At 42.0% G+C, this 27,525-nt stretch overlaps 1 protein-coding gene across 2 annotated transcripts in view; it reads right to left on the minus strand.

Moving 5' to 3' along the window:
* FAT3 (FAT atypical cadherin 3) overlaps positions 1-27,525 on the minus strand; it is a 646,715-nt gene that overhangs the window by 59,767 nt on the left and 559,423 nt on the right. For both annotated transcript variants that reach the window (XM_025419331.3, XM_025419329.3), the window contains exons 11-14: positions 26,289-26,485; positions 25,112-25,265; positions 22,613-22,846; positions 1,985-2,374 (exon numbers count right to left, since the gene is read on the minus strand). In XM_025419331.3, the coding sequence (XP_025275116.3) occupies positions 1,985-2,374; positions 22,613-22,846; positions 25,112-25,265; positions 26,289-26,485 (975 nt within the window). The remainder of the gene's footprint in view (positions 1-1,984; positions 2,375-22,612; positions 22,847-25,111; positions 25,266-26,288; positions 26,486-27,525) is intronic.

Here is a 27,525-nt window from a genome sequence, read left to right on the forward strand (position 1 = left end):
TCTGCAATTGGAAACTGGTCATCGTACTGCCTGTAGAGCAGTTCTCAAAGGAATTAACCTCTCTCCCAACTGGAAAACAATCTTTGGGACCAAGGTCAGGATGTCACATCCATTCACATCTGCAGACAGGCATCTTCCCTAGCTGCTAAAGCTGCCCTTCTACTTAAGGTGAGAAACCAAAGTCATGCCTGTAACAAGAGCTTCTTTCTCTCCATAATTAAGTTTTCTTAGCAATTACCCCTCTTAGCACTTTGTTTTGTATCCCAGTCTCGTTATCCAGTGCCAAAATTAAACAGCACTTAACCGTTTCCCCATGGTATTCATATACAATGGCCGTAACTAGACAGACTAAGTCTAACATGTATTTAAATGAGGGAAACCCCATACATTTTAATTCGAAGTAGTGACCTTAATAAATGGAGTTATTGGGCAGCCCCGGTGGCGCAGCGGTTTAGCGCCGCCTGCAGCTCAGGGTGTGATCCTGGAGTCCTGGGATGGAGTCCCATGTCGGGCTCCCTGCATGGAGCCTGCTTCTCCCTCTGCCTGTGTCTCTGCCTCTCTCTCTCTGTCTTTCATGAATAAATAAACAAAATCTTAAAAAAAATAAATAAACAGAGTTACTGCTGGGAGAATTTGCTAATGCAATTCTTCCATCAATGTTTCCCCCTTCCTAAACCTAAGGGCAGGAACTGTATCCTCTTCCTATTTTCACCATCCCCCACCCCAGCAGAGCAGTGCTCTATAGAGAGAAGAACATGTATTCCAAAATCAGGGAGATCTGGGCTCAAATCCTGGATCCCCCAGTGACTCTCAGTGGACATTGGAGACCTTACTTAACCTCTTCAAAGCTCTGTTTTTCTCATATGGAAAATGAGAAACATAACTAATGATTTAATAGGAAACTGGCATATTCATCATGTTAAAGAAATGTTGCAGATTATGATAGTTTCCTATTCATGTTTACTGAACTATCCAAAGGAGAATGGACCTCCTTTCCCACCTTACTCAATGAGTGCATTTTCCTTTTGTGATAAGGGAATTATGTCCAATGGACAGGAAGTGGAAGAGACTTACCTTTCTTATCTGAAAAATAGGCCTGCTTTGACATGACTATTCATGGGGGATTGGGTGAACAAATGAGACTACTCATGAAAGTGATTCAAAAATATTAATACAAACACTATGAAAAATGAAAAGGTGAATATGTTCACTCTTCAAAGAATGTCCAAACTTGCTTCTTGAATTACTCAAAGTGCCCCCAATAGTTAACTACCTAATGAAAAGAAAGTCCTAGGCTTTTCCTTCTGTTCTCTTGATTCATTTTTTGACCTGTTTTCCCTAAGCGATGCCACACTGGCCCTGAGTTTGCAAAGGGTGTGGTAAGACCTGACAGTGTTCTGACTGGCAGTTAGTGGGCAGGACCCAAATACAGTGCTGGTTCTGGCTGCCTGGGGTACTGAGTTGAGAAGGCCTGCATGTCACCGTGCATGCCACTTATCCTTGTCTGCTTTGGTAGGTGACAAGAGAGTGGCAGCCTGAGTGTGGATGGGGACAAGTGCACACTGATGTCTAAGAGCACTTCCACACCCATAAACACATGATCTAAATAAAACAACACAAAATGAAACAAAGCAAAAACAGAAAAGAGAGGGAAAGAAACAAATTATGCTCAGTATGCAAATATTACTTCCTGTCCCCATCAATGAACCACGTTACTGCTTTCAAGCTTTCCTCTGAGAAATCCAGGACCCCACATGGTGGTCAAGTATTTGCCCAATGAGCCCACAGCTGGGGGCTTAACACTTGGCAGGGGGCATCCACAGAAACAGAGTACCAGAAGGGACCCTTGGGTCTGCATGCAGGTCCTGCCATGAGAAGGTGTGCTTTCACTGGGAGAGGGGTAGGAGAGGAAAAAGAGCCCATTCAGAGGGTGGTTAGATGGTTAAGAGAAATATGAATTCTAAATAGGCTGCCATTTACCCACCTGTCTTTGGGTTGATTCTAAATCTCCCTTGTTCATTCCCAGATCGGATGAGATACGTAATCTCAGCATTTGTGCCGATATCTTTGCTGGTGGCAAAAACAGCAAGCACTTGGGTGCCAGGGGAGGTATCCTCAGGCACTGTCACCAGGTAGTCCCTCCGCTCAAATACAGGGGGGTTGTCATTAATGTCCAAGACAGTGATGGTGACGGTAGCAAGAGAGGACAGAGCCTGACCAGGGCTCTGGTCGGTGGCTTGGACACTGATGTTGTAGGAGGGCTGCTGCTCCCGGTCCAGTGGCTGCTCCAGGATAATGATGCCTGATGAGCTGTCGATGGAGAAGAACCCGTTGGCAGAGTCCGCCAGGGAGTACACCACCTTCCTGTTGATGCCTATGGGAGATGCAGGAACGTTAGCAGAAAGAGTGCAGCTTGATGCTCTGCACTCACTAGAATATTATAGCTCTGCTGACTTAGACAAAGGACAACAATGACAGAAGTCAACAGCTTTGGTCCTACTGAAAGTTTAATAAATATATGGTGGAATTAAGTGGTAAAGAAATGTAAAATATCGGCAACAAATATCATAAATAGTTGTGTATTCTTCATATATTAAGGAACCCCACGCATCTTTAAGAAAAACTCTAAGATGCTGATACATATGTGGGTAAAGATGTGCCACAGAAAGAGAAATACAATTTAATTCATTTCTTCAGTAAATGAGTATCTGCAATCTATCGGGCACTATTCTAGGTGCTAGAGATTTTAGCAACAGACAAGAGTCAAACATTTCTTTTGTTTTGTTTTTTAAAGATTGTATTTATTTATTCATGAGAGACCCAGAGAGAGAGGCAGAGACACAGGCAGAGGGAGAAGCTGGCTCCATGCAGGGAGCCCGATGTGGGACTCAATGCTGGCACTCCAGGATCACGACCTAAGCCGAATGCAGACGCTCAACCACTGAGCTACCCAGGCACCCCAAGGGTCAAACATTTTGTGAGGAATTTCTTACACTCTGTGGGAGTACATAAGAAATTAGCAACAAACAATCAGTCAAATAAATGGCACATTAGAGGGTAAAAAGGAAGAAAACTAAAGCCATAAAGGGGGGAATGGGGAGTGCTGGGGAGAGAGAGTTTGGGAGGTAGAGGGAAGGATGGTAACTTTAAGGTGGTCAGGGAAGGCCCAGACATTTGAAGAAAAACCCAAATGAGGGGAGGGACTGAATAGTGCAGATGTCTGGGGGGAGAACACTGCAGGAAGAGAGACAGGCAAGGACAGGGGTGGAAGTCCCTCGAGTGTATGTGAGAGCATCATCCATCATCAAGAAGGCTGCTGTGACTATGGTTGGGAAGAAGGGAGTAGAAGATGGCTCCGGGTGACAGCAGGTTGGGGAGCAGACTGTGTGGGGTTGTAGTGCTGAGGTGAGAAGCCAGCCAAGGGCCCTGAGACGGGCAGTCATGAGACGGAATTCAGATTTTTTTTTTAAGATTTTATTTATTTATTCATGAGAGATAGAAAGAGAGGCAGAGAGAGAGAGAGAGAGAGAGAGGCAGAGACAGGCAGAGGGAGAGGCAGGCTCCATGCAGGGAGCCGGACATGGGACTCAATCCCACGTCTCCTGGATCACACCCTGGGCTGAAGGCAGCGCTAAACCACTGAGCCACCCAGGCTGCCCGGGACTCAGATTTTTAACAGGATCACCCAGACTAATTGTAAGGGGTGAGAAGAACAGCAAGCGAGGAAGCAGAGACAGCTGGTCGACTCCCGCAGGAATGCAGGCATGTGACAGTGGTGACTTGCACAGGCGGTGGGCCCTGGGTGGTGAGAAGTGGTCGGTTCCGGCCTGTTCTGAACACGGAGGTGGTGAGAAAAGACTGTTTTCTGATGGTGGGGCTGGCAGGAGACGAGGTGTGAGAGAAAGAGAAGATCCCAGGATGATGCAACTTTTGGCCTGAGTGGCTGAAAAGTGGGAGCCGCCATCAGCTGGGATAGAGAGGGCTGCAGGAGGATGAGGATTTAGAGGACACACCCGGAGCCCCATTTTGGACAGATTAAATTCGAGATGGGCATTTTGTGTGTAAGTGGAGATTCAAGTAGGGAGCTGGGCAGGAGGCTGGAGATCCAAAGAGAGGTCCATGCTGGAGCTAGGGATGTGAGGGCTGCCAGCCATCAGGTGCCACACAGAGCCATGAGATGGGTGAGGCCATAAGGGAATGTAAAGAGGAAAAGAGCAATCTGACGGCCATGAGCCTCGAGCACTGCATCAAGGAAGGGAGAAGATCTACTCCGAGGGCGACCTCCCACTCTGTGATTTAAAGAAACGCATTCACTTAGCAAAGTAGCATTTTACCTTAATATACACAAAGCTAAAACCTATCAGCCAGGAAAATATCTACCAACAACCAACAAATTAGTGAACGATGATCAGATTGACTTCAGGTTCTGAAGACTGATTGAATGCCTCATCAGAGGATCTTAGCACTTCAAAATGGTTTATGCACCCCAAATTCAGCAGGTATTAAGATTTTTAAGAGGCAAAATGTAACAACGCTACAGGCTGATATAACATTATTTTGATCCTACATGCGCTCAATGAGTACAGTCATTAATCAAGGGTCTCTAGCTAGGACTGCCATCTGAAAATGCCTTTTGTGAATCATGGACTCCTTCCTAGAATGTAAGCTCTTAGAAGGGAGGGCCTCGCTCTGTGTTGTTTTCTATTATAACATCACACTATGGGGTCAGACATTTGGCAGTAATAAGAGTTAAACACTTTACTCTCTCAATGTGTAATTTCTCTTCAGCCAAAATTCCCAGCAAACCAATAAAATCATCTATCTGCAGGGAGTGACATAAATTGCATTATGTGGCTTTAACCAAAAGGTCAACACTGAGAGCTTGTTCTTGGTTCCATGCCAGAGAGTCCATTTTTTCCAAAGTTTCATCATTTACTTTTATTTCTCTTTCAAAACAACGGCCCTGTGATATATAAACATCAACTTCTGATTTTATTGGTACTGGGATTAAAAACAAGGTTTTCCTATTCCCTTGCTGCCCCTGGAAATAAGAGCAGAGGTTTTGGGGATGCTTTCTGGCTCTTTGTAGTATGGCTCCAAGATTAAATCCTTCCACAATTCCGGGGGGTGAATATGCACAGGATTGCAATAACCCTGCCTGGGTGCCAGAGCTGGTTGTGTGTGCCAGAAGCTGCCTTGGCTGATTAGAGGCTCTCAGGACACCTCTCAGAGTCACAAAAACAGATTTATGGAAACACATCAGCGACTGACATAAATATACCACACAGGTTTTCAAATCCCACACACTGCCTGCGAGTTTGACTTCCACCCCCAGCGTATGGAACACCACCCTTACTAACAATAAGATGGGGCAGGAAATTCATGTAGGGTCTTTCATCTGAGCATCTGCAGACAACAAGACCCCCTTCACTGATGCATAAACCAAGGACTGAGGGATTTGCCTGCTGCCACTAGCATTATTAGGTGAGCATGAGGGACAAAATCCTGTGTTCCCTAGGCCAATCCCCTTACGGATTTCCAGAGATCTGCCCCTGGACATGCTTCTTCTTTAGATCTGGAGATCATTTAGGAAGAAGGGAATTTATGACTCACTGTTCTGCAGCAGTGGTGCTCCGAACGAGCTGAGTGAGGAGAGGTAGGGGTTGGATCTGCACACTGCTGCTCTCTGTGGCAGCAAGGCCTGAAGGGAAGGTGCCTCTGCTGGCTGCCTGTGTTTCCTCCACTGGGACAGACGGCTGAAATCCAATCAAACCTATCACCTACGTTCCCAATCTGCGGCTTTCTTTTCCAGCCCTATTCAGAGGCATCCACTCTGCTCACATCCCCAAGCAGGAGATGCTGTGTTCTCTGAGCTTCCTGCTCAGCGGGCTGGCCCTGTTGTGGAGCACTGCGTTTACAAGGCTGACATTAATCAGCCACACAAAGACCATGGCTCCCCTCTGGGCAGATTCTGTTAATTTAAATTCGGTGACAGGGTTTTTCTGCTTTGCCACAGCAGAAAACCATCCCCTCCCCCCTCCAAGTTGCTGACCCCAACTCCCCCCACTTCCCATACATTCTGCTTCTGACAGTATCTTGGGCATTCACACCAGGAGGAACTGGGAGATTTATTGTTTCCTTCTCCTTTCTGTTACCAATCAGACTGATATGGAAGTGAGACCAGAAAAGGGGGAGGGAAAAAAAAAAACCTCAACAAACCTGCCAAATGGCATCACTTATGATTTGGTAGCTCTCAAGAAAAGAGCAGAATGTATTTTTGGAATGTATTAAAATTCCCCACTTAGACCCACTCGCAATGGATTTCAATAACTTCTAGAAATAAAGTCAGACAGGTAAATGCCAATTTAGAGCCAGTACTTCTGGTGTAGCACTTGGATCTTTGCTGTGTTACCAGGTGATGGGTGCTATCTTTGTTAAATGAATGCAAGTCGTGTCACTAAAATGGTAACTTCCTATCCAAGGGCGTATGATAAATGCCATCCCTCAAATCACCATCCCGTTGCTACGTACCCAGCAGAAAAGATGAACCCGAGTAGAAAACTTGCTTGCTAATTGGTCTAATGCTCTTACTCCATGTCACCATGTGTTATATTAAGGTGTAACAGTAATCCATCATTTTGTGTCTGTGTTTTTAAGTATGTAATTCTCTTCTCCAATTTGAGCCTAATTTAATGAGGACGGAGCTACTTAGCTTCTCAAAACGCTGAAATGACAGGCTACCAAGAGAAGTATGACTTTCACTGGAAGTCAAGTTTCTATAACTGTGGCAAATGGAGCAAGCAGGTCTTCAGAGGATTAAAATCAAGTAAAAAGAGAATGGTTGAAATCCTGATTTGCTCAAGGGAAGTAAGAGGTAGTGGCATTTTTGTGGGATGGAGTTGGAGGGAAGAAAGAGCACATAAAAATTCCCAGTATGGGAATGGTGTAAAACTGTGGGGTGGGGTGGCCAAAGGCACCTATATTCTCTTCCTTGGAAGGTTTCTGAATGGACGTTAGGTTCTCCTAATTCATCCAAATGGAAAGATGGATTTTTGGGGCATGGGGCATTTGAAAGCACAGTGAGTGCTTTGAAGACATGTGGTCCAGTTCTGGAAGACAGGAGACCTTGCCTCTGGCTCATGGTTTGGCCAAACTATACAAGTGTACTTGGACAGGTCACTTAACTTCTTCACTGGGTCACAAGTCTCTTCATTTTTGTTTTTTAAATATTTTATTTATTTATTCATGAGAGACACACAGAGAGAGGCAGAAGGCAGAGGGAGAAGCAGGCTCCTGGCAGGGAGCCTGATGCGGGACTCCATCCTAGGATCCCAGGATCACGACCCAAGCTGAAGGCACACTCTCAGCCACTGAGCCACCCAAGCACCCTTCAAGTCTCTTCATTTTAAAAATGACAGTTCAGGTCAGTTGAGGCCAAGATGATCTTCCAGACTGTGCTCCATTTCCAAATTAAACTGATAGAACTAGTTTCATTTGTATTTCCAAAAGATCATCCCCCACCCTCAAAGCGCTCATTAAGTTGCCAGGCTTTGGCAGACATGGGCTTCATCACCAACCAAGTCCAAATTAAGCCTAATCAAGATGAGCTATTGGAATCTTCTGGATGGGAAGAAAACAGCACAGCAATTCATACCATTCAGTTAAGTGTTCAGAGTTCACGCATACGGCTTATAGCAAGGCTTTATTAACTCAGTGAGAAATAATGCTCACTGCAGGATCATTCCCAAGGATCTAACCCAATGTCAGAAGAACTCAGCTCTATGTTTGAGATTGTTAGAGGTGTTAGAATCAGCACCAAAACCAAATGGTGAGAACAGTCAACGCGGCAAGTACGCTGAGATTTTTGTAAACTGGAAAAAATGTTTTCTGCCCTCCTCCTAACATCAAGCTCTCTAAGCTTCAGGAAACCACAAGAGCTCTTTTATGCGTACTCCGGGGTTTGATGTTGGCAGCTGCTATGACTGTCAGGCCAGGGCATTGTCTATGACATTAACCTTAACACCCTTCAGCAGTTGCACCGGTTCTGGCCTCTAGGTGGCACAGTTAAGATGGAATCTCTACTAAATACCTATCAACTGGCTTTTATAAAGAGATTTGAATTTATATGGAATACATATCTGGAGAATAAATGACCTGAAACAATCTCACCCATCAGACTCTAGGCACCCTCTGAATTTTGGTTTTCATCACTTATTTTTCTTTTTGATCAACTTTATTGCTATACTAAGATGTCATAATTTATGTATAGTCACAGGAACACATTTTAAGTATCCAGCTCATAAATTCTGACACATGTATACCCCCGTGGAACTGTGGCCCTCATTGGCATCTAGAACATTTCAATCATCCCTTACAGTACCTTCGTGTCCCATTTTGGTCCGTCCCCCGATCCCATGCCCCAGGCAATCTAATAACTTGGTTTTGAACCAACTCTTTTTCCTGCTTTCATTAATGCCTATTCATCAGTGCCAGAAATCCCACAAGTATATTTAGTTTTCACAGTCTTTATGACCGAGACTCGGTGACTACAGCATGCTCGTATTTAAGCTATAAGGATTATCCTTTGAAGAAAAATGATAAACAAAGCTTTGGTTCTTGAATACGTCATTGCATTCTTTTGTGACGGCCTTATCCTTAAAAGACAGTAGTTACTTTTGAGAAGTGCAGGATTCTGTCTTTCTCACAGGAGACACTGGACATGACCCTTCCATTCCATCTGGACTTGCCAAGTGCCACCTATTTTACTACTCGAGGCAGTGGGCTAAGGGGAGCCAAAGGAGACCATCTCTAAACCTAGGAGTTTAACAACTTGATGAGGAGGACAATTTAGAGTTTCCTGCGTGTCTTTCCTCAATTTCTGTCTCCCATCTGAATTGGAATGGCGGGCTCTTTTGATTCTGCCTTGGAGACATCACTAGATGTCTTGTGGCCAGGTCTCACCTAGACTGTTGCTGAGAGATTCCTGATGGCAAACTGCCTCACTTGTCATCCCCTGCTGGCCAAACCTAACCAGAGTTCAGCTCCTAAAACTGAGTCTACTTTGCCTCAGCTGCTGAAGATAGTCACTGATTGCTCACTCCCTATAGTCAGAAGTAGAGATGTCTGAGGATGCCTTTCCAATCCTGTGACCTCTGGTCCCAGCCCACCCTTTGAGCGTTATCTCCTACTCCACTGTCATCGTATGCTGTCTACTCTGGCTACTCCTGAAAACTCCATGAGCACTTACTCCTCTAGGGCTCTGCTCATGCTTGGATTTTTACTCAGAATGTTCTCTTCCCCTCCTTCCCTTGTCAAAATCCTACATATTCTCTGTAGGGTCTCCTCTGGACAGCTTCCTTAATTTCCCTAGTTTCTCCTTTCTCTGTGCTTCCTTAACAAAACTTGTACATTATCATTAGTTATGTACTCTCTCCCACTTGATTAATGTGGCTTTTAGACAGAGGGACAGTGTAATGTTATTTCTATAGCTCAGTGCTGAGTCCAGGACCCCACACAGAGTCAGAAAGCAACGAACATTGAATTGCAGGAGAAGCGATCAGCGGACCAGAGCAAGAGTATGAGCTAACACAGTGCATGTAGGTGACATGCACACTGCACATGCCTGTGTTAAAGAACTGAAGAACCCCAAAAGGGTGCGATTCGGAGAAGTTGGAAAGATTTAATATTGAAAATGTACATAAGGGGAGCCTAGGTGGCTCAGTTGGTTAAGTGTCTGACTCTTGATTTCAGTTCAGGACATGACCTCAGGGTCATGAGATCAAGGCCTGAGTTGGGCTTCATGCTCAGTGGAGAGTTGAGTCTACTTGAGATTCTCTCTCTCTCTTTCCCTCTGTCCCTCCTTTGTGCTCATGTGTGCACTCTCTCTCTAAAATAAGTAATAAATAAATAAATAAATAAATAAATAAAATCTTTAAAAATTTACATAAAACAAATACAAATATATAAAAAACTAATGCTAAATGGATAATTGCATTTGTGAATAAAATTGGTAACTACTCAATTTTCCCAGAATGAGGACTGGTTGAATAAGTTATGGTACATTCATATCACAGAATACTATATACATCACCATCACCATGTAAAAGAACACATACATAGCAACATAGAAATATGTTTGTGAGCTAGTGGAAAAATCAGGTTACAAAACAATATCTAGCCTATGAGTCCATTTTTGTAAAGAAAAAAGGTGGAAGAGACTTCATCAAAATAGCAACAATGGTTAGAATTGACTTTTCTTTTGGTCCATCTCTCTAGGGTTTTGTTTGTTTGTTTGTTTTAAGATTTTATTTATTTATTCATGAGAGGCACAGAGAGAGAGGCAGACACATAGGCAGAGGGAGAAGCACGCTCCCTGCAGGGAGTCCAATATGGGACTTAATCCCAGGACCCGGGATCATGACCTGAGCCAAAAGGCAGACGCTCAACCACTGAGCCACCCAGGCGCCTCTAGGTTTTATACAGTGGACACAGATCATGTTTCTAGTAAGTAAAAGAACTATTATAAAAATCATGTAATGGAAAATTTATTACCAATTTTGGAGAGCAGTCAAATTTCTGAGTTACTTTCCAGGCCAGTTTAATTCTCAACATATATGCCATTTGAAGTAATTGCAGAAAAGGATACTTATATGTTGCATAAACATTCTTTTTCTGGATATTTTCACTGCTCATTTTTTTTTTGTGTCCTGAAAGACATTGACTTTACTTAGGGAAAAAATTTTTTGTTAGGTCTCACAAAGTTATTTCAAGTGATACATTGTTTTGAACTATTTTGTATTCTTAAATTAAGCTGTAGAAGAAGATGGCTAGCTTCAAATCTCCTCTCATAGTCTGTGGGAGGCAAGTAAAATCCCATTACATCAAAAGAGCTCAAACTGACCGCTTTTTTTCTATCTTTAAAAGAGGCCTTCAGATGATATAAAATCAAAGAAAGTTGCCATTAGGAGGTCCATAGAATTGCAATTATTTTTCAAGTTACATTTTAAGTAGACTCTCTGATTATTTCTGTTTAAGTGTCTTTTACAAGTTTTCATTGAGTGATGACTAACCCTGGCACATTACCCCAGGCAAAATACCAACTTTGGGGTCAAGAATCTTGGAGATCTTTGAATAGTCAAAAAGGACAAAATGTAGCCCCAGTCATAGAATCAGGGAGATCCCGATAATTCCATTGACTTCCTGGGGACTCACCATTTGGGCTGGCACCAGCTCTGCTGGGTTGCACTGGCAACATGATTGTGAGGTTCTTAGAAAGAGAAAAATGAGGGGCCCCTTGTTTTAAAAAAGGTTGTGAAGTTCAGCATAGCCACAGCAGAGCATTAAAACATCATGAAGCCCTTCTAAGCAAGGGGTCTGTATACCTGCAAAGGCTGTATGTACTCCCATATAGCTGGCTGTGCTGGTGAGTGACACCATTTTCTTGATACCTCAAAGGCTGCAACCCATCTGGGCATAAACCTCCCTACCATTTATGACTTGGCACTTTGCTAAGCCTGGGACAGTCAAGTGTAATTCATCAAAGTGCTCAAAACTTCATCTTTATTGGTGCATAGAACTTCTACACTGGGTGACCAGTGATAACACTAAAAATATTTCCTAAGTGGGTCAATATGTACGACCACTGGATCAATCATTCATCTATCCAATGAATCACTTCCATCCAATAAATCCTCAGGCACTGAGGATGCACAGAAGAATCATAGCCCCTCAAAGTTTCCCATCTCTCAGGAGACAAGCATGGATATAGTTGATTATTGGAGAGTAACAGCCAAGGGACATTTCTCAGGGAAGAAAACAACTCAACTGATTCATGAAGGAAAGATAGGAGTTGTCGAGAGTACAAAGTATAGAAGTGATGAGAAGAAGGGGCATTTTGGGTGAAGTGAACACATGCGAAGTAAAGAATGATGATATTGGGTGCTTGGAGAAGGGCAAAATGGCTCAGAATTGCTAAACGAGAAGTTTAGAATGGCAGGAGCCAAAGCTGTCTATTTTCAGAACCGCTAGCCTATTACCAAAGCTGTTATACACAATTAGAGCTGGAGTAAATGAAAAGCTGGGTGTAGGTTAATGGGTGAATTAGCAGAGAGAAGGAGGGAGACCAGAGGAGTGAGATGAAGAGGCTGTCCCAGTGAGAAGCATTTCATAACATGTGAGAAGTTATTTAAAGAGCTCACCACAGATGATGGACAACATAATTGCATCTGTCAAGGAGGTGTCACAAGGTGAAATGACAGTGAGTAACCTGTGGCAAAGCTGATAGGCACACTCCACTGAGCCTCAACATACCCTGCAGAGATAGGAAGTCAAAGTGGGGTGGTCTGTGGTGTCTGCACAAAATGCCCAGGACTAGGTGGAAATTCCCCAGGACACCAGCACTCCCGTAAACCTGTCCTCATTGCTGCATGCTGGATGGGGACTGACCCACAGAGGAGCTCAACGGCCTGTTAACCAACCCTGTAGCATCCAGGAATGAAGCAGCATGGGAATGGGTGAGCATCCTCATTGGAATGAATCACACCACCACTCACAGTTAGAAATCAGAATTCCCTGCCCATAGATGGCAATTGCCAAAACCCTTCACTAAGATATTTCTTTCTGGAAGGAATTAGCTATTTCATTTGTTTTGACCCTGTACTTGGAAGAAACTGGATTGACTGATTGATTCATTCATTTTTGAGAGAGAATGGGCCTGCGAGTGGGGTGGCAGGAGAAGGAGAGAGAGAGAGAGAGAGAGAGAGAGAGAGAATCTAAAGTAGGCTCCATGCATAGGCTCTTGACTCAGGGCTTGATCTCATGATCCCATGACCCTGAGCTGAAATCAGGAGATGGATGTTTAACCTGACTGAGCCACCCAAGTGATGCTGGAAGAAATAGGATTTTAAAAACCATAATAATGATAACAATTCATATGTGTCAGATGCAAAGTCTTCTAAACCAGAAAAGGTATCACAGTCATTTTGAGGGGAAAAAAATGTATATCGAGTCCTATTCCAGGCTTTCCAAATCAGATTTTGGACGTGGAGCACTTGCTTATTTGTGTTTGTTTGTTTGTTTGTTTGTTTATTTATTTATTTATTTATTTTTGCCTGTTTATTTTTAAAAGCTCCCAAAGGGATTCTCATGGACAGCCAGGGAACTGGTTTGTCTGACTGTTATTTTTTCTCTATTCTTGGATCCTGGAATTTGGGAGGCGGTAGGTCCTAGGGCTCTAATCAACTGAAGGGATCCTAAAATCTTAGGTATAGAGGGTCATCTCATATTCCCAAATTAAGCTCTATGTGATATAAAGCACTCACATTCTCTCCAGTGGGCCTGGAGAAAGTAATTTTCAGTGTCTGAGGCTTCCTCCATGACATAGTCCAGACTCTGTGAGTGAAAGCCTCTGGCAAAAGGAACCTACATACACACCAGACATAATATTAGGGAGTTAACATGGAATATCTAATGTTGTTTTCTCAACAACTTGGCAGTTTAGCATACAGGTAGGGAGCAGGTATTGGGTGGTTGGTGCAGAAGCTGGTGTCCCAGGCCCTCCAAGAGCTCATTGTCTGGTGGGAAAACAAGGAATTCATATCTCCATTTCTCCAGGGAGGAGAATTTCTCCCTGAATTGGGGTTCAAAAGGGAGGAGGAACTTAGTTAAGGTTAGATAGTTAATAGAGGCTGGAACTGGAATGTTTAATCTGTCTCCTCCCAAAGCCACAGTATGATGTTGTTTCCCAAAGTGACAGGCCAATGTGACAAGGATGGGATGGGGTGCCACAGTCCACCATCTAGTCACAGGTGTGACTGCAGAAGGTATCCTGATGCTGGTGGGAGGTCAAGAATTCAGGGTTTAATGGGGCCATGGAGATCTTTGCTCAGGACCTCTTCCATTGACCAGATAGCTTGAAAGGAGCAACCTAATCTTTTTGAAGCTCGTTTTCTCCATCTGTGCTGAGAATATCAACAGCTCTTCTGCCATAGGAAGATTACAGGTGTCTGTTTTGGGATCTCTGGAGAAAGGCTTCAAACATGACATTAAAATTTTTGATATCTACTACAAAGAGTTTCAACCACAAATGCTCCAGAAATGGCTTATGTCTCACTGTCTTTAGAGGGATTATTTAATTTTTATGAACATTTTAATAGTCCCTCAGCTACCTTCAGAGATTTAATACTTTAGAGAATAACAGAGCTTTGGGGAAGAAAAAAAAACACATTAAAATCACTGACCTATGCAGCTTAGAGGTGACAAGCTCTAAGGCATTAGGAAAGACATAGAATAGATGGTCCTTAAGAGCAGACAGGTTGAATCAGAATTGAATCCCTCTTGGAACATCTTCTGGCAAAAATTACTAGAATATAGAAAAGAGCCTTGGACTGAGATGTCAGGATACCCTCCTTTTAGATCCTGCTCTGCCACTAAGAAAGTCATCTTGGATAGGACTCTATCTAGGGGCCTCAGTTTCCTCACCTGGAAAAAAAAGTTTTGGATTGGATTTTGTTTCAGGGCCTTTTCAGAGTGACATTCCAAGATCTTCTAGGGTATGATACACAGAAGTGGGCCTACTGCCCCAGGAGGAATCCAGGAAACCACAAGAATAGCAACAAGGAGCAGCCAATGTGCTAGCCATCACCACTCACCCTGCCATGTCGAAGCAGCCTGTTCCCAAATTGTCTGAACCACTCCTTCTTGAGGGAGGGCCCTGTTTTAATTGCCACTGACCTGCATCAGAGCGCTTTTTCCTCACAGAGTGGAGCCTGTGGGAGGATAATGACTATAGCAAGGGATTCTTAAGGATATGTGGACATAATTCCAAAGGCCACACACTTGCATTAATATGCTAGTTCTCTATTACTCCATGCCAAATTACCCCAGAACTTAGCATGAAGCAGCACATACTTAGTATGTCACAGTTTCTGTGGGGGCAGGAATCCAGGCGTGGCTTAGTTGGCTGGCTATGGCCCATGGTTTCTCATTTCCCTGTTGCGTGGGAATGCAGTTTTATCTGAAGGCTCAAACGGGGGTGGGTGGTCCACTTTCAAGCTCACTCATCTAGTTGCTAATAGAGACTCAGTCCCTTGTCATGTGGGCCTCTCATAGGCCTGCCTCAAATATCATAGCTCTCTTCACCAAGGTGAGTGATCCACAGGAGAGTGACAGAGTGCTGTACACTGAATTGTGTCCCTCTAAAACTCATATGCTGAAGACCTAATCCTGATGTGACTGTATTTGGAGATGGGGCTTATTTTTTAATTTTTTTTCTTTTCAAAGATTTTATTCATTCATTCATGAGAGACACACAGACAGAAAGAGAGGCAGAGACAAGGCAGAGGGAGAAGCAGGCTCCATGCAGGGAGCCCAAAGTGGGACTCAATCTCGGGACTCCAGGATCATGCCCTGGGCTGAAGGCAGGCGCTACACCCCTTACCCACCCAGGGATCTGAGATGGGGCTTTTAGGAGATATTAAGTTAAATGAGGTCATAAGGATGGGGTCCTAATCTAAGATTCATGGTCTATAAGAAGAGGAAAACAGAATATTGTTTCTCTCTCTACTGCACATACCAAGGAAATGCCATGTGAGCATGCAGTGAGATCCTTATAGATTGGTGTGAATGACACTCCCTTGGAGTTTGTCCCATAAAGATGCAGGAAACCACTAACCCAGAGTTCTCAGCATGCATTTCTGTCATGGTTCTAGTACCTAATCCATAACACTTTGCTGAGAACTTATCTCCTCTCTTCACTTTGCTTCCCAAGTCCCTTTTCATGGTTCTCAATAAGGGGCATATGCACAAAGCTAGGATGAGTCAGAAGAGATTAAAAAAAAAAAAAAACAACTGGAGAGATTCATTTAATGTAGTTTGGTCTGAAAGACCTCTGTTTAATAGCTCTCATGGGTTATTTTTATGAACATTACTCTCAGATAAATAATCTGCTCCTTCATAAGGAGCTATCCTCTCAGAGCAAATAATGCTTCAAGATACTGGGCCAGCCATTTATTTCCTCTGCCAAGACTGATACTTCGAAAACCCAAGTTTATTCTAGTATCTGCTCCATGAGAGCACAGCACAGTACAGAAGTCATGATACCAACTCCCTCATTAAATATTCAGAAAATAAACCCCCAACATGGACAGCAAGTTTACATTATCACAGTGAATGGCAGTGCAAAATTAAGAAATATGAGGGCTATGGAAATACAAACATTTGAGTAAAAATTGGAAAGTTCTCCCACAAGATCACTTTTCTCTATTTCCTGTTCTCTAATATGAGGTTAATATGAGGACCTAACTATTAACTTTAGAGTGAAAGGCATCATTCTGGAAGATGCTGAGAAACAATTTCTGTATTTTCTATTAATTCACTCTACCAATTGTACCCGCTCAGTAATGTAATGCCTGCAGAGCCCTCAGTGGGTGAGGCATTTATCCTCCTCATTTCTTGGTGACTTCCTCTCATGTTTCTTCTGGCACTTGGAGCAAACTCCTTGCACATTTTAATTATTATATGTCATGGTGTGGATTTCTTTGGGTTCATCTTGTTGGGGGTTTTCTGTGCCTCCTGGACCTGGATGTCTGTTTCTTTTCCTCAGTTATAGACATTTTCAGCTATTATTGCTTCAAATCAGTTTTCTACCCCTTTCTCTTTCTCTTCTCCTTTTGAGTCTCCTGTAATGCAAATGTTAGTATGCTTGATGTTGTCCCAGAGATTGCTTAAAACTATGCTCATTCTTTTAAAATTCTTTTTTTCTTTCTGTCTGTCCAGCTTGGGTATTTTCCATTACCCTGTCTTGTAGCTCACTGATCCGTTCATCATCCAATCTGCTGTTGATTCCTTCTAGAGTATTTTTCATTTCAGTTATTGTATCCTTCAACTATGATTGGTTCTTTTTTATATTTTCTATTTCTTTGTTAAAGTTCACACTGTCTTCATCCTTTCTGGACTCTTCAGTCCAGTGAGGATTTTTTGGCCACTATTTTGAACTCTTTATCAGGGTAGATTGCTTATCTGTTTCTTTTAATTCTGAATCTTTGTTTTATTTTTTCATTTGGAACATATTCTCTGCCATCTCATTTTGTCTTGTTCTTTGTTTTCTTTTTTTTTAAGATTTTATTTATGTATTTGAGAGAAACAACATGAGCTGAGGGAGGGGGGGAGATCAAGAAAGAGAGAGATGCAGACTCCCTGCTGATCAGGGAGTCCGATGCAGGGTGTGATCCTAGGACCCCAGGACCATGACTTGAGCAGAAGGCAGACACTTAACTGACTCAGGCATCCAGGTGCTCCTCTCTGTGTTTGTTTTTATGTTAGGTGGATCAGCTGTGTCTCCCACGCTTGAAGGAGTGGCCTTATGTAGAAGGCTCCTGCTGGTGCCCAGGACCAAGCACTCTAGGGATGTCCCCCTTGTGGGACTATATGGCTGGGCTGTGACAGCTGTGGGTGCACTGATATGGCTTGGCTAAGAGGTCCAGCCATGGCTTCTGCTACTGTGCTAGTGGGCAGGGCTGACCCCTCCCACCTGTCCCCTTCCCTCCCACCCCATTGGAGTCATGTTGGGTGGGTGTTAGACATGGACATGCCTCCTTCCTTTTAAATCCCAAAGCCACCACTCTAATTTTGGCCCTTATAGTCTTTTTCAATACCCTTCTGGAACTTTCCTCACCCTCATTTTAGAGCCTTTTATCAGATTAGCATTTCCTAAACCCAGAATTGATGAGTTCTTTTCTCAAAAGTGCTCAGTGGCTCTTTTCCACTTATTGGTTTAAGCACATAATCCCTGGCCTGTGTGAGCCACCACAGTCGGGCCCAGACTACTTTTCTCATCTCATTTACTTCTCAATATGCTGGATGACATGATACTCTCCCAATTATTGAGTCGGGTCCACATGTTCTCAGCTTCACAACTTTATCCTCATGGTTCCTGTCTTCCTACCTCTGCTTGTTGAAATCCTGTTTATTCTGGGAGCTCTGCCTTTTGTTAAAGGTATGTGTGTTCCTGACTCATGTTTTTCATTCCTGCAAATGACCTGAGGTCTGTCACTGCACATTCCTGATCTTTGAGAATCTTGTAGTTCCTTCTGTAGTGTCTTCTACCTAGCTACTCACTAAATTTCTTTTTTTTTTTCTCACTAAATTTCTGTTAAATTCAATGGAACATAATTATAACGCATGTTATGAACCCCTCAAGTTTCTCTGAAATTCCTAAAAGAAGTTCCAAACCTTGCAGGAAATTTTCATAGGAAAGGAATAAGTGAGTGGCTTATTAGAAGATTTCCTTGTTTTATGTCCCTGGTCCGTAAGAGGAAAAATATGTCCTCTTGCATCTCAAATATCTGGAAATTGCCCTCTCAATAAATCATGAGCTATAACATATTTTGCAGAGCACGTTTACATTTTATTTTCATATAACTTTGCCTAAAATGGTCACAGACCTTAGCTCTGATCTTCATCATTGCATATTTCCTTTGCTAGCTCAGAAAACCCTCAAAATTAGGAAGCTGGACACAAATCCCACCTATGAGAGGCAGACTAAGTAGTAAGATATTAACCCCAAAGACGTAGTACAACCAAAGGACCCCCAATCTTTCCTCAAAGTACTATATTTTTAAGCATGTTAGGTCAAAAAGTCATGTCATTAGCTTATGGGATTGAGGATGTTTCCATTTTACAGGAAGACTAAGACTTTAGTGCTAAAATCTAGATAGTTGCCATGCTATTTTTTAGAGCTTGTAAAATGGGTGTTGAAATTATCTTGCTCTTCTCTGTTTTTTTAAAAGACTTTACTTATTCATTCATGAGAAACACAGACAGAGAGGCAGAGACACAGGCAGAGGGAGAAGCAGGCTCCCTGTGGGGAGCCCAATGTGGGATTCAATCCTAGGACCCCAGGATCATGACCTGAGCCAAAGGATCAACGACTGAGCCACCCAGGCAGCTCTCCTTTGTTTTGATTTGGTTCCTAACTTAGGCAGTTACTCCAACATTAGTGTGGTTTTATTATGAATAATGAATTTTGCATAAAAGAGAGGTATTTGGCTAAAACCAGTAATATTTTCTCAAATTAGAAAATCAGGATATGAAAGATTAGCAAGTCCTTATATAAGCTTTGACTTCATGAAGTTATGGAATCAGATTTCACAGGAATATACCCATGTCTTTTCTCTGTAATTTATAATGGCTTAGTATATACTGTAGCCAAATAGTGATGAAATATAATTTATAACTTCAGGTAAAGGAATATGCTTAACAAAAGAAGTTTCATGAACCAAATAGCCCTCTCATTTACAAAAATGGAGTCCATGTTCTTTACTAGGATCAAAATCCAATTGAGGTAAATCTCAAGGGAATGAACACTGAGATGGATTTTTTTTTAGTAAAAAAAGCCAATCTCAAAAATACAAACTATATAATTTCTTTTAAATAATGTATATGAAATTACAGATATGGAGATTAGTGGATGTTGGGGGGTAGAGATTGGGAAGGAAGTGCCAGGAGGAGGTTGGTGTGGCTATGATGGGGTGGCAGGAGGGAGCTCTGTGATGGTGGTTACATGAAGTTGAACAAGTGATAAAATTGTATAGAACCACACACACACGCGCGCACAAACACCAAATTGGATACTGTATTTCAGTGACGCAAGATGTCCGCATTGGGAAAAAGTGCTAGGTGAAAGGTATATGTGACTTTCTGCAAAATTTTTTTTGCAACTACCTGTGTATCTATTATTCTTTCAAAATAAAAGTTTTTTTTTTTTTTTTTTTTTTTTAAATAAGCTCTTATCTTGTCCCAAAGGGGCCCAGGTGTCAGGCAGTAACATAAATAAGCGAGGTGGCTGGAAATAGGGTTGGTGAGTGCTAGCTGTTATCAAAAAGGCAGCTGCTACTTCTTCAGCTCCTGCCACTGTGGGAGTGTGTACCTGAAATTGCGGAGTTTTCTGAGGGCTGTTACTGTTTTTATAAAATGTCAGAAATTGAAATTTTGAATAAAAATTTGACCTTTATTGACAGCTAAGTCAAACTTTTTCAAACACTATAAAAGCCAAACTAAAGGGATCCCTGGGTGGCGCAGGGGTTTGGCGCCTGCCTTTGGCCCAGGGCGCGATCCTGGAGACCCGGGATCGAATCCCACATCGGGCTCCCGGTGCATGGAGCCTGCTTCTCCCTCTGCCTGTGTCTCTGCCTCTCTCTCTCTCTCTCTCTCTGTGACTACCATAAATAAACAAACATTAAAAAAAAAAAAAAAAAAAAAAAAAAAAAAAAAAAAAGCCAAACTAAAGATACAAGAGGGCTGGATTCAGTTTAATGATGCATGTGCAAACTTAGCTTCAGGCCAGAGGTTCAATTTGGCCCTGAGATGAACTGCCAACTGAACAACCTGGCAAACTCAGTATGCAGCTCACGTTCCTCTGTGGTCCCTTATGAAAGACCAAGAAATGGTACTCCTGAGAAAATAAGTGTTCTGATCGGGCCACTAATGAAAATGGTGTAGGCCATTTAGGTGTCTCTGACACCCAGGAATTCTGGAGGATGTTGGTTTGATGACAGCTTAAACTGATGTCTCAGCTGTTGGAATCCCCCTGCAAGCTCTGGCCAAGACCATCACGCTCACTTCCTGAGTATGGTGCCCGGTACATGGCTGGATTTCCTAGTTTGCATTTTTATGTGTTCATTTGTTCTTCCTTGCTAGTTTAGTTTTCTTTTTTATAGCTAAGTGAGTTGTATAAAAACTGAAAAGAAACCAGGATCTGATCTTATGCTATAGCTTTTCTGAGGCAGATACAATGGCCTGGGGACTGTACTTTATCTGAGCAGCACTCACAACCTCTGTGTCTTCTTGAAGCTCTGAACATAAACCTTTGGCTAATTAGTGAAAATGAACAGAAGCAGGTGCTGATGAGATCATTATTCTGGTTTTGGTCCTTTAAAGACTTTATCATCCCTGTCCAGCTAAAGGCCAAGTAGTCATTTCTTCTTCCCTAACTCCCAACCTGGACAGCTGACTCAGAAGTGAAAAGGAGGATGAGCTAACTGCATGTTCTTCACCACAAGCCACATCTGTGGGCCAGTAACATCCTGCCCACCCTCCATTGTCCACAACATGTGCACTAATTAGGCCCCTTCTGTTTTTAATCTCTGGTACACAGAACTGACCCCATTCCTTCATGAAGAAAGTGAGTAGAAAAATTTATATTTTAAAGAATTAGGATTTTAATTTAATTTAATTTAAATAAAAATTAATCTTAAATTTTCATCTATGGCTCAATTACACATCCTCAAATGTAAATTATTAAAAGATTTATTCAAATAATTTCTGTCCCCCACCCCCACCACCCTAAAGTCTGCTAATAGGAATCCAGAGAATGTTTTGTAATGCTCCTTTAAAAAAGAGTATTTGTACAAGACAGTGGTGGACAGAGCTCAGGGACATACATGAACCTGGGGGTTTCTAAGGCCTTGTTTCAAAAGAAACGTGAAATATAGTTACGAAGGAAAAAAAAAGTATCTGTAGGAATTCCATAGCTATAAATCAATAAATGAGTCTTTTCCTGCTCACCATTTTTTACCAAGTTTTATATAATATGCAGACTTCTAAAGGGTTGGTTCTCAGTCTGGAAAATTATGCAAATGAGGGAAAAGCAATAATTTAAAGCAGCCACTAATTTCTTGAAGGGGAAATATGCAGAGACCTTGGGCTCTACGTGTGTTTTCAACTAATTATCATGTATTTACTTTTCCATTAGTCCAATAATTTTTCTTTCAACTCAGAATTAAGCAATAAGATACTGAATTATATAAAGGTCTGTTTAGCATAGCAGACACACCCCATCATTCTCCAGTCCTCTGATTTACAGCTCTTAAAATGCACAACCAAGAGGCCGTCTATACGCCCTTTTGTATTTACATTCCATCATGCAGTCACCTCGATAACTTATGCATTCTCAAAAGGACTACCTAGCAATTAACTCCAGTCTTTTCTAACTCACCATCTCATTATGCAAAGTGGATTTGAACACAAAGTTTATTAGCAACTTTTAGTTCAAATTCCTTCTTATTTCCACCACCCTCACTCTGCCTAGTAACATCAGTATGTATGTGGCCAAGACTATGGAAAATGGCAGTTAAAAAAAAATTGACATTGGACTGGCAGCACATTTAGTAATTGTTCTTTGCACTATGGGGCACTACCATAAATCGAGATTGTCGTATTTCAGCTGGAGCATGTGCTGCAATTCTTTATAGAAATGGAAATTAATTCTCCCTGCTACACGACACAGGATTTTAACTATGCTCAGGAGGAATGGACAAGTAAAAAAGCTTTTATTTCTAAAGTTTAAAAAAGAACAAACAAACCCCAAACTCTTTATTAAAAGGGAAAGAAACTCATAGGATAGCTTCTTTAACCCTAGAAAGAGGAAGGAGGACACCTTGTGGAGTTCTCTCACACATGGAAGAGTGGAAGAGCTGACACATGGTTGTTGGTTTAATGTATGTGTTCTCATGGCTAAGGAACCAAGGTGGGCTGGTGAAACGAAAGGATAGGTAGTGTCTGAAGATATGTCAGGTGCAAGAAACATGGGGGCATCTCACCCATGCAATTGACTTACCAACGTCAGGATCCACGGCTTGAACTCTGGTCAACAGAGCCTTGGTGGCTGTGTTCTCATAGACACAGGTATTGTAGTGGTCGGAAGAAAACACAGGGGGATTATCATTCACGTCCTCCAGGATCAAATGGATGTCAGATTGGCAGAACCTGCCACCTCCGTCAGTGGCCCTGGCAATCAGGCTGTACATAGGGACCCTTTCTCGGTCCAAAAGAGCCAAGGTCTTTAACTCACCTGTGAAAATAAATGGTCTGGCTTTTCAAAAACCATCTTTCTTAGAGGAGCAGAGAATCAAGTATATAAAGAATCCCCAACACAGGAAGGGCCAATGACATTTGGCTCAAGTGTCTCATACTTTGAAAACCAGAGCAAATTCAATTTTAATTTCAGCGGGGAAAAGTTTATGGGATTCTGCATGCAATAACAAATGGACTGTGTAGGCTTTCAAATTAATTAATCCCACTATGATACCTTTGGTATCAGAATTTCCTTCTTTTATCACCTTGGAAATCTTCATATCCCTTGAAACCTCTTGAGAACTGCTCTGGAGACAAGCTATGTGTGTCTCTGGATTTCTGCTATATCTTCAGAAAAAGCATGGAGAATGGACAAGAATTCTTAATTCTCTAATGGTCAGTCATGTCAATATTCCACAAACCCAGAAGGGGCAGTCTTTCTGCTCAACATCTTTTCATCCCATCTTTTAGAGGAAAGCAATTAAAACAAGGCTGGCTTTAGCAGAACAAGGTCTGGAAGGATTCCTATTGTGTAGGGGTAAGCCTGACTTGCAGGGCTATGGAAGGGCCTATGGTTGCTGGGGGAGAATTCTGGTGGGGGAACATTTGAGGAGTTTGAATCAGCAGGAATTTAGCAAGGTAAAGAGGTAAGTTATGTCTGTATTTTAACCACCAGAACAGTTATACTGGTGCTGGGTGTCAGCGCCTGTGGAGATTTTGTGGTTGCTGTTCCAGTTTCAGTGGCAATAGGCACAGTGACAGATGTGAATAAATGCAATTTGGTGAAAAGCATGACTCATTAAATATTATCATTCTTAAATAAAATTAGTAGACATTGCTCGGACCAAGCCATCTATACTTCTGAAACATTTCCTTCTACGGCTTCCTTGCTGCAGCCAGTTCTCAAACATGGCTTGGACTATTTCATTCTCCTACTCAGAAACCTCCAGTGGTTTTTCAGTGGGGTGTTTAAGATCCTCCATGATCAGCCTACAGTTCTTTCTCCCACCACATTTCTCACAAATCATTCCATAGCTCTTCTCACCAGTGACAATGCTGTACACAGCACTCCTCAGCTGAGCTGTGCTCTCTGCTCATGCTGCCACCACAGCCTGCAGTGCCCCACTTTGGCTACTAGAATCCTGCCTCAGTTCAAATGTCAGCTCTTCTTTGAAACCATTTCCTCTTCCCCTTTTATTGGAATATTAGCTACTTTTTCCTCTGTGCCCACATATAACTCCCCTAATATCCTTCCTGGGCACTCATTTATTTCTGCCTTTTACTATTATACTATTATTATTATCATCATTAGCTTACTGTTCTGTCTCCTGCCCTGGCTGACAATATCTTGTGGGCATGGCTTGTTTTACTCATCATGCAGCCTACCACAAAAATCCCATAAAGTACTTTTATGTCTACTAGGTACTCAATGAATGTTAGTTTTTGAATAAATAATTGCTAGGCTTATATAGACAAGTAGGATATTTCTATGTGGCTAAGTGCTTCCCAGTAGGACCTAGCTGACACAGGGGAGGGGCAGGGAGGAGCCATCATCAGAGACTCAATAGTTAGTTATTATTCATGAGGACCAAACACAACATTGGAAATATGCAAATTATTCGATCTTTACATTTCATTTAAAAATTCAGTACACAACACCGAAATAATTTACCTCCATAAAAAAATGTCTTTTCCATTAGCTCTGGCCTTCAACAGGGACATCTGCCTTTAGCATACATAACCCTTGACCTTATAGATTTTGCCTGAATATATAAGCTAATCTGAGGGCTTATAATTGTGGAGAAACTAGGCAGGAATATTTAATAAAAACCAGACAAGTGTATTAATAAGCACTGGGAAGGAACACAAAAAGATTTCAAAAGAGAAAAACTCTCCTTACTATGCATTGCTGTCTGGTTTGCAACTTATATTTGTGATGTAACTCTATATTCTTTTATAAAGCAGATGCTTTAACTCACAGATATGAAAAACAGGAGAACCAAATAGACACTTCTAATTACTTGATGCTAATAAATTTAAGTAAAGTCAGGGGAAATTTTGTAAACCAAATACAGTTTGTGTGGTCCAGAGAACCCATCTTCAGACATCATGTACAACTAGTATTTCTTTGAATCCTAAAGAGCAGGGCATATATCAAGGATCTTGTACACTACCTACCCACTAGGTGATGAGACCATGTGAGAGTTTAACTTCTCTCACGGATTAACAATGGCATTTGCCCAAAAAATACATTCCACCTTACCACTTTCTGGATCTAGAAAAAATTCAGCGTTTCCAGATCCATAGAGTGAGTATCGAATATCTCCATTGGATCCAATGTCAGCATCCTTGGCACTGACTTTCAGGATGATTTTATTTGATGGAATGTCTTCGGGAAATAATGCTGTATATGCAACCTGGCAAAGGTAAAGAAAGGTAATTAAGTCCTTAGTATTTGTGAGGCTGATGCCACATTTCTCATTACAAATGATTTCTTTAAAATAGCATCCATGTAAAAAAAAAATAGCATTCATGTATTTTAGCTTTGGCTATTTTTCCCTTCACCACAGAACAGTCTTATGATAGATGATGACACATGGTATGTCTTTTGCCCTGCTTTACCTCCCAGCCAATCTCATTCATTCAACGAATACTGATTGAGTCCCTCTACATGGTAGGTACTACTTTGACGCCAGGAGTATAATGGTGAAGAAAACAGACAAAAGTCCCACCCCTGTGGAACCATGACACATATCACATGTTGACCATGATCCTCTTTTCTCTTAAGCATGACTGACTACTTGAAATATTTCCATTCTTAAAGAGTCACTACTCACATCTGGCATTAGTATGATGGATTAAATTCATTTGCAAGACTTTTTCAAGCTATAGAATACAAATATTGTCTTTTGGTCCACATGGTAAGGAAAAGGTAAATTAACAGTGATTTAATTTCAATAAGGGTGAAAATAAAATTTGATACTTGCACCTTTTACTGGCTATTATGTTTTGTATTGTGATGGACAAGCTACTCTGTGAGGAGCTCAGAGATCTGGGTTCATTACCAATATTGCCACTAAGCAGCTGTGTACACTTAGTAAACTTATGCTTATAAGTGGTCCATTTTTCTTTCATGAAATCAGTGATTTCGACAGAGTAAGTCCTAAGGCCCTGTATGATTCCTTAAACACTATTTAATTTTAAGACTTATGGTTTTGTTTTTGTTTTTTTTGGGGGGTGGGTGGGCAAAATTAGGTACCTGAACTTGCTACCTATGCTTTTTCCTATCCTCTTGCATCCAACTGGAGCTCACTAACTTAAGGAGTTAAGAGAAGAAAGTAGCCTGGCCCTTAGGCGAAAAATGAAATGGGTTTTGATTTAATTTTAGAAAGGCAGAGTAAAAAGCAGCAATACATCCGAGATATATCCGCAAATCTCACCTGATCGCACACTGGGTTATTGTCATTCACATCACTAACAGTCACTTCCACCATGGCCTGTGTGACAAAAAGCCCATCGGTGGCAGTGATATTGAGGAAGTAAATGTCTTGTTCTTCTCTATCTAAAGGTCTCTTCACATAGACCTTCCACTCACTCTGCACCAGGCCCAGGGCAAACCTTCCTCGGGGGTTCCCTCCTGTAGTGAAAAAAGCATTTTTGAAGATGTGCAATGAAAGGCTTTGATCTACACCTCCGGGGAGAAGCCTATGTGGGGTCACCCAGCTGCCCCTCTGACTGTATCATTTACAAAACTGAAAAAAAAATTGACAGTCACTTTCTTCTGATTCTCTTGCAACAAAGCATGATATTTATATGCTTGGCTTCTGAGGAACGTAAAACAGTAACTTTCCGAGAATAAAATGCACTTAGAGAAGCTGGAGATGATCTCTTGTTTAGTGCCCCTGAAGGACAATCAAATTCAAACTGTGAACAATCAATCCTCTTCCCGGGATGATACAATTGTCTTTCCACTTTGTCTCAAGAGAGGATGTAGTACACTATAGCTCTTGTTACCAAGACAATTTCATTAGCTGTTGATTATGCAATCAAGGGAAGGCAGTGAGTTCTATTAAGGAATCTTTTAATGATGGCTTTCTCATACAGCTGTGCTGGTCTTACACGCACTGGGGTTTGGGGGAGAAAAGTTTGCGTGACAGAAGAAGACCCATTAGTATTAAATAGCCCTAACGAGGGGTCATGAGAGGGAGCAGTTCAAAGATAATCACTGCAATTAGATGAAATTTATCAGAGAGAAGCCGGTGATAGCAGAGGAAAAGAAGAAGAGATGAAGTGGAACAGCTTTTTATGATATGAAACCACCGACAATGGTCCCAGCAATATTACTTGCCCATATCAGTACATTCCACCGAGACAAAAGCTATGAGGACAAGGTGGGAAGAGGAGCACAGAAGAAAGCTGCATTGACTTCATCCTGAAGAGGGAAACGATATCACCTCAGACATGGAGGAAGACTGGACAAGACAACTGGCAAGAAGCCCAGAATCTGGTTAGATCCTCATCGTTCCATTGGGCATTCAATAAGTATCTATCACCTGCTCTGGGGAAGGCACTATTCTAGGCAGTAGGGCTGCAGTAGCAGACAAAATTGACAAAAATCCCCACTCCCCCATGGTGGAGCTCACATTCTAGTGGGGAAGACCAACAATGAGCAAATGA

This window comes from Canis lupus, chromosome 21, assembly GCF_003254725.2.
Source record: "Canis lupus dingo isolate Sandy chromosome 21, ASM325472v2, whole genome shotgun sequence".
NCBI lineage: Eukaryota > Metazoa > Chordata > Mammalia > Carnivora > Canidae > Canis > Canis lupus.